The 18,208-nt window shown below is 34.3% G+C and overlaps 1 protein-coding gene across 6 annotated transcripts in view; it reads right to left on the minus strand.

The window, feature by feature from the left end:
- Positions 1-387: 387 nt before the first annotated feature.
- Positions 388-18,208, minus strand: part of nuf (rab11 family-interacting protein nuf) — a 228,118-nt gene continuing 210,297 nt past the window's right edge. For 4 of the 6 annotated variants that reach the window (XM_069330628.1, XM_069330627.1, XM_069330625.1 and 1 more), the window contains 7 exons: positions 18,064-18,167; positions 16,966-17,106; positions 16,141-16,360; positions 15,099-15,243; positions 14,206-14,336; positions 7,621-7,653; positions 388-2,981 (listed from right to left, as the gene is read on the minus strand). In XM_069330628.1, the coding sequence (XP_069186729.1) occupies positions 2,862-2,981; positions 7,621-7,653; positions 14,206-14,336; positions 15,099-15,243; positions 16,141-16,360; positions 16,966-17,106; positions 18,064-18,167 (894 nt within the window). In that variant the 3' untranslated portion in view covers positions 388-2,861. The remainder of the gene's footprint in view (positions 2,982-7,620; positions 7,654-14,205; positions 14,337-15,098; positions 15,244-16,140; positions 16,361-16,965; positions 17,107-18,063; positions 18,168-18,208) is intronic. The other 2 variants (XM_069330626.1, XM_069330624.1) reach the window with 1 other exon arrangement.

Below are 18,208 nucleotides of genomic sequence, written 5' to 3' on the forward strand. Positions count from 1 at the left end.
GAGGCTCCTCACACCCAAGAGTGTACCGAGGCCTATGATTTTATTTTTCCAAACTGGTGTTTGTTTACTGGACCCCTGTGTACTCACGGGACTTTTGAATCTTGTGCTGTACCTAAAAGTGACCCTGGATGTTATGTTCAGTAGAAAGGTTAAATAATATAATTAAAATAAAATAAATGTTACAAGAAATTTTCAGCATATGTAGTAGCCCAATACTCTTAAAAAAAAATTGGAAGGGGAGAGGTATCTTAATTTATTTATTGCTGATTTTAGTGAGAAATTTTAGCAGTACCATATAGTATATATATTCAAAAAGGGGTCTCTAATTTTTAAAACTTCCATATAATCCTTTGACCACTGCAGAGGAAATAAAGTAAAAAGTCTTAATCAACAAAATAAATGTATTGGTCAATCATTCCTTTCATACAAACTTGAATTGACAAAGGTTATTACTCATACCACAAGTACAATCTTTTTGGGGAATACATAAAGAGTCAACACATTACAGTATTTACAGTATGTACAAGACAATGAATCAGGAACATTTTTGCAGTATATTATATAGGACTACCTGTTTCATCTCCAAGATATAACATTGTAAACAAGAATAAATATGAAACGAGAATGGACGGTTCCGCACAAAATGTGACTGAAAAGACCACCATATGACAAATCTGTCAATATCTAATTTATACAAAATTAGATACTGTGAATAATTCACAGTCTGTACAAAAAAAATAAAATAGTGTACATAAGATCAGTACAATAGATTACAACATTAATATTGTCTTGTGTTATGAAATTAAAATGTATTTATGTGTCACCTTTAAAACAAAACCAATTCAAAATGCTTGGATTTTTTTTTTTAACCCTCAAAGTGCAGCCATCAAAATTATCAAAATGAGAAAAACAAAATAAACATTTATATAATTATCATCTGAAATGTGTTCAAAAGATATTTGTATGCAAAAAAAGTAAAAAGTAATGTCTATCATATACAGTAAATAACTTGGCTGTATATGTTAAATTATGCAAGTGCTACTGTCATGATTATGGAAGACAGAGCTGAAGGACTAAAGACTCCAAAACTGTTTTGTGGCTTTTAATGACTGCTGGGGAGACACCACTGAGCTAGTGGAACCATACGAGCAACACCGATATAATAAAACTATGACATTGTTATAATATAATGACCACATTTCACTACACAATCAACGGGTGATGTCAACCGCATTTTGAGGGTTAAAAGTGAGTATACAGTACCTCAAAATATCACCGCCCCTCCCCCCAAAAAAAAGGGGTAAATGGTTTCATGTACAGATGTTCAACTGAATGGTAAGTGTCATTAGTAGTTATCACAGATTATATGTAGCTATTGACTTAAAGAATCCAGCAAAACACATGTAAACTGTTAAATAACAATTATGTCTTCAATGCACCAAGACAACATGACAATATGTTCTTCATATTATATAGACTGTTGTAAAAACATACATCTCTCAATCAATTACAGGTGAATGAGAACTTTTTCAATCTTTGAAGATTGAATGTCCCTATAAATTAAATACATGAAATATAAAAGGTATGTCCTTATATAAAGATATTGAAATTAATGCTATGTATCACAGCAAAGCAACATCATGCAGCTTTCAAACAAAAATTATATTTTTTCTTTTACATTCCATAAATTATTCATAAATTCATAAAATTTAGCTACAATTATATACTCCAAATATCTAATAACATGGAACAGTCAAGTGGGCACGCAACTACTAATCTGCCAAAGTCTTGATATCATAAGAGTGCTAGACAAACGTATCTGGACACTATTTGACCACAGTCACACAATTTTCTTCATCACTAATATAATCCACAAGGAAACTCCCCACCAATAAATAAGTTTCACTATCACTTTAGATGTTATACATTTACAAATATCATTAACACACCTACACACTACCAGATTGTACTGACAGCATATAAGTATCTGAATCATTGAGTACATGCCAACAAAATTAATATACAGTATTTAAAATTGTTTCATATTTATAACAAAACTTGTAAAATTTGATCTAATGAAACTAGACCTGCAACTTAAGTACATGTTGGAAATGCTCTGCACTTTGCTAATTATTCTAAGCTTCCAATTTTTTTATATACAAGTTATCAAACTGTAATATTTATATATATATATACATGCACAATGATCTGTTGGAGCGATAACAGAACATTAGTTGGGCACATTGTATACCACAACGTGTGGAAATTTATGCCCCCCTCCCCTCCCAAAATAAAAATACATAAATATCCTTTAAATGCATAAATTTCAGAACTGTACATTTAAAATATTGGTCAGCTTCAAACCTCAACCCACACATCTTAATATTTAAAAGAAATTTGCACAATAGTCAATTAAAAGTTTTGTCAAGATTACCCATTTTGTTTTCTTTTTAATCTACTTGTTATAAATTGCCTTCATGGATTTATGATTTATATAAAATTCATATTTTAAAAGTAATTTGGAGCTAAAACATTATAGAATTTTACACTGTTGTGAAACTAACGAGCAAATATGTAACATGATTGATCCAATAAAAATCAAGTTGCTTTTTTATTTGCAAATGCATTTAGAGCTAATTTTCATCCCCTGGTTTTACTGTACAAAACTGCTAGCCTTACAAACTTGTAAAATTTTAGCAAATTACAAGAAATATTTTTTTTACAAAAAATATATGCCACATGAGAAAACACTGCATAGCAAGATATACTGTAACTAAGTTAAACTTCATGGTTGGGTTCAAGCATTACATTAAAAGTATAAAATTAAAACCGTTATAAAATATAAATCCTTTGGTTTAGTATCATTTTTGCTTAACCTCGAGCAGTTGTGGATAATTTTCCACAATGTTGAGAAGAATGCCGTCTATGTAAGCCCGTAGATGATGGTTGGCTTCTTGAGCATCCTTCAAGGATTTCTTGAGCTGCAAAGAAAGAGCATTGTACTGCAATTACGAATTTAATGGGCGAGACATGCAATCGGAACTAACCAATCTTCATCTTTTTAACCTTGTTTTGTCTTTCATTGAAAGTTGAATATATTACAATAAATTATATCAGTAGAACTGTTTTAAAATATTACTACAGCATTATTATTATTATACTGTACACAACATTGAATTTTACTAATATACTACTTTATTGCATGATGATCACATAACATAAGACAATGTACCTGGAAACTATCACATGGAGACTATTGCAATCAAGTTAAACGTTAAAACAAAATACTGTACACAATTTCAGTATAGTGATACAACATTTAGACAAAAACAAAACTAGCTAGTGTGCAATGTGATTGTTTCTATGGAAAATGGCACTTTATATTGATCAAGACTCGTCATTACTGCAGTCTATAGTACACAAACATCTAGGTCAAAAAGGTCTAATTATAATTAATTTCACCACGATTCTATTAACTGTCAATAGTAACTAACCTTACATTCTCGACCCGCATTTATTCAAATCCTTTAATATTTAGTCTGAATAATTCATTAGCGTGTGATTTTTCCATTTCCTATACGTTCAACGATAAATGATTATTAATTTTTTCTCATTTTTAACATTTTTATTCATACAACAAATTTAACAGATTGTATGACCATAAAACAATTTATGCCAACTAAATTTTAAATAATTGCCGATACCGATGTACTTTACCGATTCAGAATTATAATCATGTTCCAGGTTGATAAAATGTTTTAATTTAATAGCATGCAAGCAAATCACTTCAATTACAGTAGTGGTGAATACTTTCTGTATTTTAAGAGCAAAACCCAGATTGACAAAACCAGTTTCAACAGCTATAAATTACAATTTTTTTAATGCATAGCTTCAAAATACTAGTAATGTATTAGTTATACTGTATTGGCAAGTATTTTTATAACAAAGTGAACTAAATTATAAAATTAGGAACTTTATTTTTTAAATATGATATTTACAGCATACAATCAGAGGGTAAGTTTTGGAACTAAATTGTTGTGTTCAACCAAATTCAGAGCCACTTTCCTGGATGTCTAGCTTGAATTTTGCAATAGATTTATCCGAATGAATGAGGGTCGGCTAGTGTCCCCCATACTATTGTGCACTAACCTCTGAACTCCCTGGGTTATTATAATTAAATACTATCACATTTCATGCACAAATTAAATATCTAACATGCATAAATTCAACATGTTAGTAACAAACAAATATCCAAAGAGTTAATGGGTATCAATAAAGATGAAAGTAAAACATAATTCATTATAAATTAAACTTATGCCTATACTGCACCTTAAAAATTTGAGCAAGCAGGTTTCAGCGACATTATACATAGAGCAATAAGGAGACCACAACAATACAATTAATATACTGTATTAATCTTGTCATACACCAATGAGAATAAATTTTTCATTGGACATTTAAGGAAACCTAAAAGTTAAACGGACTGAATTTAACCAAATGTTTTCGTTGGGTTGCTGGTAAATTTAATTTTATCGTGTAAATCTAGATTAGGCAGGCCAGGTCTCCTCTAAGAAAATTACAGAACAGTACTGTACTGCATTTTAGCAAAACAAGCATTAAGTAAAACTTAACAAGGAAAAAATTAAAGAAATTGTTGCACTGTACAGTAAAATACGTCAGTCAAAGAAAGGGGGGGTAAACAACTAAAAAAAATAAGTAACATTTAAATACAGTCCTCAATGTTAGTTGCCATAAATTAAAATCATCAAGCATTTATAATCCTATAGATAATAGAAGGATTTGAAATTCAGACGCACACTTCTTTAAATGGTCTCTGTAGTAAAGTTGGGTTCATCTTCGACTCGCAATTGGGAATCCCAGGTGAGGCAGAAATGGGTAAACATTTCCTTTCACCTAATGCTGTGTTCACCTAGTGTGCGTATGTACGTACGTTCACACGTGTATGTAATATCTACATATATATATATATATATATATATATATATATATATATATATATATATACACACACACACACAGCCAGAGCTCAACCCCCCCACGAGCTCCCAAGGGGCTACTCAGTTTGGAGATGGGACAGAAAAATTAGGAAAGGCAGTGGCATTGCTGTGCTGGTGAAAGAACACCTGAAAGTAAACGAAATAATGATTGCCAATCCACGAGAAGTTGACGTGGTTTTCGATCTGGAAGATCCTGTGTAACGAATTTACTCCATTTCTATAATCAAGCCACAGAGATTTTACAGGAAAGAGATATTTGGATTGACTGCATCTATTTGGACCTAAAATAAGGCTTTCGACAGAGTTCCACACAAGAGGTTGTTCTGGAAACTGGAACATATTGGAGGGATGACATTTAAGTTTTTTTAACATGGATGAAAAATTTTCCGATAGAAAAATGAGGGCAGTAATCAGAGGCAATGTATCAGACTGGAGAAATGACAAGTGGAGTACCACAGGGTTCAGTTATTGCACTGGTAATGTTCATTGTCTACACTGGTAATGTTTATTGTCTACATGAACGATCTACCAGATGGAATACAGAATTATATGAACATGTTTGCTTATGATGCTAAGATAATAGGAAAGATAAGAACTTAGATGATTGTCATGCCCTTCAAGAAGACCTGGACAAAATAAGCATATGAAGCACCACTTGGCAAATGAAATTTAATGTGAATAAATGCCATGTAGATATGTAGAATAGGAGAATATAGACGCCACACAACCTATAAATTATGTGAGAAATCTTTAATGAATTCTGATAAAAAAAGATCTAAGGGTAGTTCTAGACAGAAAACTATCACCTGAGGACCACAAAGAAGATTGTACGAGGAGCCTATGCTACACTTTCTAACTTCGGAATTGCTTTTAAATACATGGATGGCGAAAAAGAAATTGTTCACGACCTTTGTTAGACCAAAGCTGGAATATGCAGTGGTTGTCTGGTGCCCATATCTTAGAAGCACATCAACAACCTGGAAAAGATGCAAAGACATGCCACAAAGTGGCTCCCGGAACTGAAGGACAAGAGCTACGAGGAGAGGTTAGAGGCATTAAATATGCCTAGAAGATAGAAGAAGCGATGTGATAACTATGTACAAAATAATAATGGGAATCGATAAACTGATAGGGAAGAATTCCCGAGACCTGGAACTTCAAGAACAAGAGGTCATAGATTTAAACTTTTGAAACAAAGCTAGCGGAAAAATATATGAAAATTCACTTTCGTAAACAGAGTTGTAGACGGTTGGAACAAGTTAGGTGAGAAGGTGGTGGAGGCCAAAACAGTCAGTAATTTCAAAGCATTATACGACAGAATGCTAGGAAGACAGGACACCATGCACATAGCTCTCATCCTGTAACTACAAAGGTAATTACACACTGCCTGTCGCTGACAAGACAAAATAAAAAGCTTCAAGCTCGACAAGCCACAATATACGAGATAAACCAATGCTTTTCCACCCATAGGGTTATGAACTCATGGAACCGCATACCCGCTGAAGCTGTAAATGCCAGATTACTTTGGTTTAAAATCCAGATAAAAAATTCTCAAACAATGGTGGAGACCTTTGATAAGCTTCTGTCTTCTTGTTCCCTTCAAGGCAGACCAAGAAAATAGTGGCCCTTGGGTAAATTCATGCAAATATAGCTAATGAGTATTCTTTTTTTCCACGAAAGGCAGATGGTAGTGTGATAATACAGGGAACCAATATTCTGATGTCAATGGTCATAAAAAAAAATTGCCATTTGCCACAGCAACTTAATTATACAGCTAACCTTTTCCTTTGCAAATACAGGAACTATATATGCAAAAAATTAACTCCAAGTAATTACAGGCTAATTACAATAGGGCAGAAAACTTAAGGGATTGAAAGAAAACATTCTTGTACATTGAAATGAATGATGAAATTTTGGCACATGACCATGCACTAAATATTTGTACGCAAGTAGGAAAGGTGTGGCAGACATGGCAGCTGCTGGGTATTAAGGGTTGGTGGCACAGTTGGTTGGATTTGTCAATGGCCACAGCTAAACAAATCTTGGTACTGTAGAACTATAAAAGTATTGTACAGTACAGTATACAGAATATTCAGCATATATATAGTGTAGTGTGTATAATTATAAACAGTACAGTATACAACTTAAATGTGTAACTTCTCTACAGCATATTCAGACACTATATAAATAAAATGTTTATGTCATTACATCTCGCATATTGCAATATGGAACCTAATACCTGTGCACTTCAATGCAAGAAGGAAATAAGGTTCTTACAGATAATACCAAGTTACTAAATGGTTTCTTTTATCAGAATGCAAGCAGTACCAAGAATTATTAAGAGGCTTAATAAGCAACAGTAAACAAATTAGTTCCATACTAAGAAACATGCAGAGTTAAAGAAGCCTTGGCAGAAAATCTGGAAACAAATAGTTTGTAAAAGATGCCATTTTCTAGGATCAACAAATCTGCTAATGAAAGGCAAATGGTTACAAGTTTAAATTAATTGATAAAATATACTGTAAGCCTATAATGCATCCATTATCAAACTACTTGTAATTGTGCCAATTGAGCATGCCAGCGTTCACCACAATTACAATACCTTTTCGACTGTGTCACTGCCATAGAGTGAATCCTAAGAGAAAATAGAAATGTGCTTCAAATCAGTGTGCTGTAAAAGATTCTGCTTCACGAAGTAATAATTAACAGTGATTTTTATGAAAACTTTTTTATATTCTAATTATCCAGAGTAAGGGACGAAGAATCCTACGTATCAAAGAGAACGTAAATCAACAAATACTGATGACAAAGGCCAAAAAACTTTTCCAGCACAGAATTAAATCTATTTGAGTACCAACCACATTCTCGTTCTAACTAAACAGGTGGAACACGTTTCGAAAGGATTTAAAACGGTTTAATTTAACTTTTCTTCCATTCCCAATATTCACTACATTTGTTTATTTCTTTAAAGCCTTTGCAACACTTAACAAAAGACAGCGGATGCAGACTTTAAACCCTTTTGTCACTGAGCAGTATTAAACATACTGTTTAAGTAAAAATAATGTTTAAAAAACATTTATGCAAGACAATTTTACCAGAAGTACTCTCTACTGAAGTCTCTCTACTCTGCCTATTTCAACATCTATTATGTACGTTTTCTGCCTATGTAACATATACTTATAAAGCTTACAAAGAATAACTATTTTGAGCTATTCATTATAACCAAATATACTGAAGAGGAATGAATAACAAAAACAAAGAGGAATCAGATGAACAAAGAACAATGTCTCCAAGTGTGTTAAACACTAATCAGCACACCAAAAAATGATCAACATTCTATAGTGATTAAAGTTAACACTGGAGTCAATCCATGTAATTACCCAAAGCTACCCAAATCAACTCAAAGCTACCCAAAGCTTCCAAGTATTATGTAAGTAATGAAGAAATATTATATATTTACTCACTACATAACATTGGTGCTGATGGTAGAACATGAAAAAACAGATTTTTACTCTGAAATAATAGAAGTTTATAACAAAATTAGACGAAACTAAGTGGCATAGGAAGTGACGATCCAAGCAATGTTGTGGAGCGACTTATCCAAGATATATTGTTGCCTACAGATTATATCAAGTTAGGTTTGGATAGGTCAGGTTTGGATTTGTTAGGTTTTGTTAGGTACAGAAGGCTGATATGCCAGCAAACACACTCCAAGCAACAATGTGTCTTGGATAAGTCGCTCCACATCATTGTCGCTTGGACCATCGACTTGCTTTGGTGTCACCAGCAGCTTATTTTCGTCTAATTTCATTATGAAATGATACTTTTTCAGAGTAAAAATATGTTTCCATGTTCTACATTCACCACCACCATTATAATGAATAAATATATCATTTATTCATTACTAACGTAACGTTAGGAAGCATTAGGTAGCTTGTTAGGAAGCTTTGATTAGCTTTTGGGTAATTAGACGGATCCCACTAGAATAACACCGATAAAGTAATAATCCAAATACAATCTTTTCCATCTCCCGAGTTGTCGCTACTCCCGGCACAGTACTTAACACCTTAGGCACCTTGTCTAATGTTCACTCTGGATTACCCTTGTTTGGGAGAACATTCACATGTAAAATCTTTCCAAAATATTTTACTAATTGATCACAATTTTAACTTTTGGGTGTGGTTTAAATTTGTCATTTGTACACACAGGAATCACAATAGCGTGATATATCAAATAAACAAATCAACAAGGGCCGTGATGAGGGTTCAAACTTACACCCGGGATGATCCCAGACGCTGCCTTTGTACAGTACAATAATTATATATAGTATAGATCCCACGACCATGACGCCTGATAGCTGGGGTGGACAGCGCTTTGTATTCGTAGTCGTGAGGTTCCGGGTTCGATCCCCAGTGAAGGTGGAGACAAATGGGCAAAATGTTTCTTTCAAACTGATGCCCCCGTTACCTAGCAGTAAGTAGGTACCTGGGAGTTAGACAGCTGCTAAGGGCTGCTTCCCGGGGCGCGTGAAACAAAAAGGAGGTCTGGTCGAGGATCCGGCCGCGGGGACGCTAAGCCCCGAAATTATTTCAAGATAACCATGGCGTGTCGCAGTCGACTGAGGCAGCATCTGGGATCATCCCGGGTGTAAGTTCAAACCCTCATCACAGCCCTTGTGGATTTGTTTTGTTATTTATTTTAAGGGTGAGCATTATGTTCTGTGCTGGGATAGGTAGTCATTCATCACAAGTAACAAATGAATAATTTACTGAAAATACATGCTGATCTGGTGATCACAATGAATGTCAATATTTGCATTGGGGAAAAAAAAACATGGGAGAATATGGGTTACCTCAGCGCTCACACACACACACACAAGCTGCAAAGTAGAAGGAAGCAAGCAGAAAAAATGCAAAAAAGTAGGAGTGATTTCCACACATTATCAAATTACTATACAATATTTCCATATCAAAATACATTTTCGTGGTTGTATGTAAACCAGTATTTTATCATTTTTTTTTAATCATCACAGTGACAAATTATATACTGTACTACAATTCACTGAGCAAGGAAAAAATAGCTTAATCACCATTTTAATCAACTGAAAATTACTTTAATATATGATGGTTAAACAGCTCACACAAAGCAGCAATACAAAGCAAATAAATGTAAGTAATGCAAAAAAATATTCGTTATTTTATCAGCTTAAAAGACTATTTTTACTAGAAATCTCACTAAAAATTGTCAGTTTAAAATTTAATACAACTTTTATATGCCATAATGAAAATTAGAGAAACTACACATCATATTATACAGTACTTCATAAGCAATAAAGCAAGCTTGATCAACAACATCCCAGTGTGCATTTTTGGTTGCTTTAATGTTAACCACCATCAGTAGATGAAGTCGTGTCCAATGTTAAAGCAATCAAAAAATGCATACTGGGATATAATTCAATGTATTTCTAGCTCAAATTCCTTATTCATAAATACAAAAATTTATTCACCAGTAATTTTGACATACAATTAACGTTTAACATAATTAATACTTGTACAATAGATGTACAGTACTAGTTCAACTACCATGACAAATGACTTCCTAGGTCGTCTATCTGGTGTAACTGTACTTAACAGGCATTTATGCTTCAGTACTATATACAAGACTCCCTCATGGGTAAAACATTCATTTATTCTTTGCTTGTGTCCCCATCTTAATTTCACACTTTAGGTACACAATGTGCATCCCTGTATCCAGACACTTAAAATCTCTGTAAACAAGAGGAAGGTGGCAACTCTCAATTGCCTGTATGCTGACGAGAAGCTTCATTAAAATAGTGCTCGAGTCTGGGAAAAAAGTCTGGATAAACCAGGACACAAACACACCACAACCGCACATTTCTATTACTATGCACACATGCATGACCACCATAAGGCAGAGGAAAGCGTGGCGTGATTCCCAATTCAATGATCAACAATAGCTGCATAACAATGATAATTCATGCAGTTAAGTATCACCAGGATTTTTATATTTTTAAATACAGAAGCACAAATACAATAATAATATATGAAAAGTGAAAATTAAAGAATGTGTAAATATCATTGTATTAGGATTAGATCAATTTTTATTTAAAATGTTAAACAAATATTTATCTAAAATTTTCATTACTTTTGGCAGTAGGTGGGGGAAGGGGAAGGAAAAATACTTTTGGAGTTTTCTTTGCATATGTTTCAAGTATCAATTTGAACGTGTAAATACTCCATGCATTATTTGTTGTAAAAAAAATTATTAGTAAAACAAAATCGACCATTTACCCAAAAAGATAGGATTAAACCCCGAGTTGTCCTTTCTCAGCGATTCGGGGCAATACTGATCTTTAAACGAAGACTTATTATGTATACAGTATGTATAGCATCTTTCACCAGCCATTAAATGTGATGAAATTGTGGGGAAAGTTCATGATGAACTTCAGTAATTGTTCTTCAAATTTGTATTAATACCACTGATTTATGTTTCGAGTAAATTAGTTTCCATTTGTTAAGACTTTGGAAGCATTTGTATTACAGTATCTGTATTAAGACCTTTTTATTAATCACAAGAAGAAATTCATACAAGATTAAACAAATTTACTCTGATATATAAATATCGATTATGAAAAGCACTGCACTTTAAAACAGTTTTCTATCAACATCACAATTGCATCCAATCTGTCCAGGTAGCCTTGCATTTTGGACACTTTAGATTAACAATTTTCAGTTACATTTCTAAATTATATTTTCACTGGCTAAGAAGAATGTTCTCATATAAAGGAAAATTCCCCTCTACCAAATATGTTGATGCATTTCAGAGTTTAGTTTAGTTCATTTATTATGCACCCCATATTTATCTTGTGGGCAGTAGTGGAAAGGGTTACAGAGGCACATAATGGGCTCAGGGACTGAACCCCATTTCAGAGGAAAGCTGTTTGTTTAATCAGGTCACGTGACCTGATCTTTAGGCATTAGAATCATTGGCTTTCTATTGAAAAGTTGTTTCCTCTACCATCTTCTGTTACTAATTTAATTGCTTTTACTCAAGAACTTGCAAACTGTGAACCTTTTATAACTAAGGGAGTCGGTCGGCCGAGCGGACAGCACGCTGGACTTGTGATCCTGTGGTCCTGGGTTCGATCCCAGATGCCGGCGAGAAACAATGGGCAGAGTTTCTTTCACCCTATTCCCTGTTACCTAGCAGTAAAATAGGTACCTGGGTGTTAGTCAGCTGTCACGGGCTGCTTCCTGGGGGTGGAGGCCTGGTTGAGGACCGGGCCGCGGGACACTAAAAAGCCCCGAAATCATCAAGATAACCTCAAGAAGGTCTCTTAATACAGAACTTGCACAGCACCCTCTGTTTCCGTGGCCATCAGCAAATTAAATAAATTTAATGCGCTCTTCCATTCTATAGCCATCTTGAGGGTTGGATTTTACCAGACACTTTTGATATTCTATCTTTCAAAAACCATCTCTGGAACTTTGTTAACCTCTGATTATTTTTTTTCTTTTTTTGTATGCATTTTGAACAAGCAATTTTTACTTTTGTGGTACTGTAATCAAAATATATTAAACAAAATAGTAAAGAAACAGCATGATGGTTTGCTTTAAAGAATATTGCCACAAAGTATGAAAGCAGCCACAACAAGCAAAACTGAGAAACAAGCTCTTAATTTTGTAGTAAAGTACTGTACTGCAACATCAAAATTCAGTACTGTACTGAACAAAAATCTAAGTACAGTATAGTACTGTACTACAGTGTATTATAAACTAATATTGCCTGAATAACACAATTGAACTAAGCATGGCAGACCACCAGTTATGGAGCATCATGAATATAGTCATAAGAAGGAAGTATTGGTGAAAGCCTAAGCCCTAACACTATGAATTCAACTAGAAAAATTAAATGTTTGGAGTCCCGAGACAATTGGGTTGCTTAAGCAAATGTGCATGCATAGCTCATTATGGAAGGAATTTAGGAAATGCAAAGTATGGTACCAAAGAAAACAAAGCTGTACATTTGCACAAAAAGGGCAACTGCATGCACAGACATATCTAAACATATCTTTTCTTCTCCTCCTCCTCCTCCTCCCCCTCCTCCTCCTCCTCCTCCCCCTCCTCCTCTCAGGGCTCTTGCAAAAACAGCTTAACTGTTGACAATTTCAAGAGTTTTTCTACTTTCAAAGCTTGGCCAGTGGCCAACCTTTCCTGATGATTGCCTGGTATGCAAGGCAGAGTATCATCTGAGCATGAAGACCCATACAACCAAGCTGATCTAGCAACTCCAGCATAAACTTGTAAAAATCCCTCTTGAAATATTCCACTACCATTCCAGCCGTATCTCCTATTTATGGAGCAGGAGATTGACCAAGTTGTGGTTCTCTATGTTTACACTGTCCTCTAATTGTACTGATGGCAAATCAACTTCTCAATTGATTCATTTTACACTTGACTCTTATTCTTACATGTTATAATTTTATTATGAAAGCTTGAAACCTGATCTTCACACACACACACACACACACACACACACACACACACACAATGGAAAAATGTTGGCTCTCTCTTATCTTCATTCCAAAGAGTACCGTTTAAATACTTCGGGTAGATCCCAATAGTTTGGGCGATTCATTGATTCTATGTGGGAATGTGGGAAATAGAAAATTCTACACAATATTTTTCAGCTCTAATATCTTGCCTGCCTTGAACCTCTTACAGAGGTACTGAGCTTTGCACCGAACTCGTATTAGATTTTAAACAATTACCTTGAAAATACCTGTACAGTCAAGTTATGGAAACATGTGGCAAATTGCGTATTGGGTGGCACTGTTAATGCCATTCATTTATGAAAAATCATTCTTAAATCAAATGTCTTTAGCAGAAGCAAGACACCAGTTTCACAAATTCATATACAGTACATACTACTAAATTTTGCATCATCCACAGCAACAATTGTGGCTATGTTCTCACTGTTAAAACAGACCCACTAAATATTGTAGGGACAAATTTACAACAATAATTTCCAACTACAAATTAAGTACCTGTAGTTATAACCTACTGTATTTGATTACTAAAATTGGGAGTATGTTTCCAGTCATTTGTCAATCTTCAAGTCACTAGACTGCTATTATTTACCAAAACTCACTGTGTTGATTACTCACCTCTTCACTAGTCATTGCCTCAAATTCTGCAGCCAATGAGTTGTTATTCGTTGCAGTTACAAGTGTACGTCCCTCTTCCAAACGTGATGTCAACAACTGTGCTTGAAGATCCTCAACTTGCTCTACCAGATCTGGATATCGAGTACACAATACATGAACCACATACTTCAAAACAGCGTAAGCAATAATTGAAACGAGGATTAAATAGTATTTATTTACTAGATTAGTAAGAACTCTTGTATTTATATACAAGAGTTCTTACATTCTTGTACAGCCACTAACACACACAGCATTTCAGGCATGTCCTTAGTCCCATGTTCCTCGGAATACAACCCCACCAAATTGTTTAACAACCAGGTATCCATTTTACTGTTGGGTTAAACAGAGGCTACAGTTAAGGATTTGTGCCCAGTAAACCCTCCCCGCCAGGATACGAACCCAGGACAAAGAGCTTACGAAATGCCAGACAAGTGTCTTGCCACTACGACACGAGGACTGAGAAATTAATTTGAGACAATCCTTTGGAAAATTTAAATCCATTCACACCACATATCCGCAGCAGTATTACAGCTGCAACTTTGGGATAAATTGCCAAAAGTTATACCAACTTCTGACAACTAAAATTTACCCCACAAATAATTTGAGAATTTGCCAAACATTTACCAAATCTGTATCATACTGTATACAGTATACCTTAACTTGACATTATTGCTTAACTGTACAGTATTAGTAATAATATATAACCCCCACTACTTTAGTCCACAGCCTAACTTTCTAGAAGACCAAGTGATAAACATCTCTTAATAATTAGTTTATTATGAAATCAAACGAGCATTATCAACAAAGAACATTACTGTTTCTTACTCAAAAAGTTCCGAAATGATGAAACTTACTTTTATTCTCGTCTCTAAGTTGCCTAATAGTAGCCTGTAGCTCTGCAGACTGTGCAGTTTGAGGGTCTATACTTGGTGAGCGCTTCCTGGCAGTTTCTTCTGCCGTTCGAAGCCGCTCTATTTCACATCGCAGTTCTTCTATTACCTATTAAAGAAGAAATTATTTTCTTGCAGCATAATGAAAATAAGGATAACTTTAGGTTACAGCACAGTTACAGTATATGGGGGAAAAAATTCACTATCAACAAATGATTCACAAATAAAAAATGGTTTACTGGTTAGGTGAGGGGAACAAGAGAACACTCATGAGACAATTTAACCTAATTACTGTACATAGGAGAACTGACGAACTAAAAACTACTACAGTAGTCCCAAACTGAAAACTTCTTTTGCCAAAATAATAACACTTTAGGACAAATGTCCTGTTTACATTTTTTATCCTAAATGGAATAGTTGAAGCTTTTGTATTATAGATCATTGTCTTATTGCAATCCATTCTCAAAGGGAATGAGGAATATTTATGGATTCCTTTCATTGGTGGTATAGCATAGTTAATATCATTAGACTAGACTGATATAATACAGTACTGAATAATAAATAGTAAATGCAGATGATGAGTCAATATCGTATCTGATTACATACAGATACGTACGCTATAAGATGACTAAACCACACAAAAGAAGACGAGATGACGTTTTGATCCATCCTGAACCTTAAGTCTATGTGATGGGAGCAAGGGAGGCACAGGCATTAAGGAAAGTAAGAGAGAGGCGAGGAGCAGGTAAGAGCAAGGTCAAAAGTAAGAAAAAAGAAGAAAGGTGCAGATGGGATGCGTGTAATAATGGAGCAGGATTTTTTTTTTTTACATAGTAAGATGGGTGAATTTTTACAGAGTACTGTAGTTTCCTTAGCCTGTTTTATGCAAGAACCTGTAGAAAACTATGCATAACATATTTTACAGCAACTACAAGAAACAAATAAATAAAAATAATGTAATAATAAAAATAGAAAACTTTGCAGCAATATACAGTATTCTCATTACCTGTCCACTTCTGTCTTTCTCCATTTTCCTTTCTTCTTTCTCTCTCCTATTTAGTTCCATTAACTTGGCATTATCCTGTTGCAGAGTAGAAGCTGAAAACTCTGCCTCGGAAACCCGATCCTCAAGGGATTCCTTCTCCTTCTGTAGCTTGTCTGCCTGTGCCTTCAATCGCTTACACTCGTCATCTATTGTATTCTTTTCTTTTTCCAAGCTGGATAACCTGTAATATTAAAAAATATATCTAATAAGGCAAGACAGGTGATACACATACAATATGGAACTTATTATAATGTGCTACCTCATTAACTCTAGATACTCTGGTATTTACCCAAGAACTGAATAAATTACATATTTAATACATTCTTAAAAAAAGGCATTTTATGAGAAGCCAATACACAGTATATTCACAACTTTAAAAGATGTGCACGCACAGAATTCACAATACTGTAGTAATTTTCCTACACACTTGTGATTGGAAAGTAATAAATTATATATTTATATAGTACTTATACTGTATATACTTTATATAAATAATGAGCATAAATTGGCAATTGGGTTGAAAGATTAGTGATCTCCAAATATTAAACTGTACAATGTACTGAACATTAAAATATGTAAATTAAATGTGTTGTGTAGGTAAATAAGTAGTTTTTAAACACAATGGTTCCACACTGCTATTTATTGTACTACTGTACAGACTATGAAGAAAACCTACTCATTTGCTTGACCCAGCAGCATGCAGTGCTTCAAAAACAATGATCTGGTAGGTACATGAAAAATACTGTAATGATACTTTTAGATATACAGTACAGTAAATCAACTCACTTAATAGTATAATTTTCTATAGTGAGTTGCTTTTCTCTTTCAATTCGGGTTATGAGTTCTCTGTTCCTCCGCTGCTCTTCCGAGTGTCTCTCTCCGTGTCGTTGCTCCGTCTCACGCAGCTGCTCCTCTAGCATCACAACTCTGTACATGGCACATTTTTTGTGGTTAATCCATAATAATATCCAAGGATGAATGTTTACTAAAATAAATATATATTTTTGCAGCTTTTTGTATACTGTACTGTATTGTACCAGGCAGGTTTCTACATAACCATGTTCATCATTCCTTTTTTCTCCTACAAACAAGTCTGCTTTACTATTCAACAATTACAATTTTTCCTAAATAGTTATTCCTCCATTTCGTTATTATTCTATTAACAACGTTATATTTCCTTTGCAATACCACACAAACTTTACACACAGTATTAAAATAATTATTTTTTTTTGTAAAATACTAATTTCAGTACTGAACCATACCTGTATATTATGGAATACTGTATACAAGTAACAAAATTGCAAATTTTGTTACTTGTTACAAAAAACTCGCACTTTTTTTCTTTTCTACTGTACTTTCCATCTAGTATATGCTTGCTTAAGCAACTTTTGTTGTCACACATTTTTCACTTCCTGCATTTAATCAGATGCATATTTCATATCTTGTATATAGAATACCAGCCAAAACAATACAGTACAGTACTGTAGTTAATAAATGGGATTCAAAAGAAAGTGATGTAGTGGAGGCTGACTCCATACTCGGTTTCAAATGTAGATATGACACAGCTCAGGAACCAGTACACGAGTCGATTAATACTGTAGTTGAAAGGCGGGATGAAAGAGCCAAAGCTTAACACACACGAAAGTTTTCTTTTGCAGAGTGGTAGATGGTTGGAACAAGTTAAGTGAGACGGTGGTGGAGGCCAAAACCATCAGTAGTTTGAAAGTGTTATAGGCGTTATTTGACAGTATTGGGAAGACGGGACACATGAGCATAGCTATCATCCCGTAACTTCACTTACACACAGTTTGCCTGTCTCTGACAAAAAATTAATCACAAAAGCAATGAGAAATGTAATTAATAATTGGGTTCAAAACTACATACCTTTCTTGGTAGGCTGCATTGTCCTGTTTGACTCTGGAGAACCTGTCATCAGAGTTCACCTGGTTCTCCGCTAAAACTCCTACTTGCTGCTGCAACATTTGTACCTGCAAGAGAATAAGATTTTTCCATTTATTTCGGCTATATG

This window comes from Procambarus clarkii, chromosome 24 (assembly GCF_040958095.1).
Source record: "Procambarus clarkii isolate CNS0578487 chromosome 24, FALCON_Pclarkii_2.0, whole genome shotgun sequence".
NCBI classification, from domain to species: Eukaryota; Metazoa; Arthropoda; class Malacostraca; order Decapoda; family Cambaridae; genus Procambarus; species Procambarus clarkii.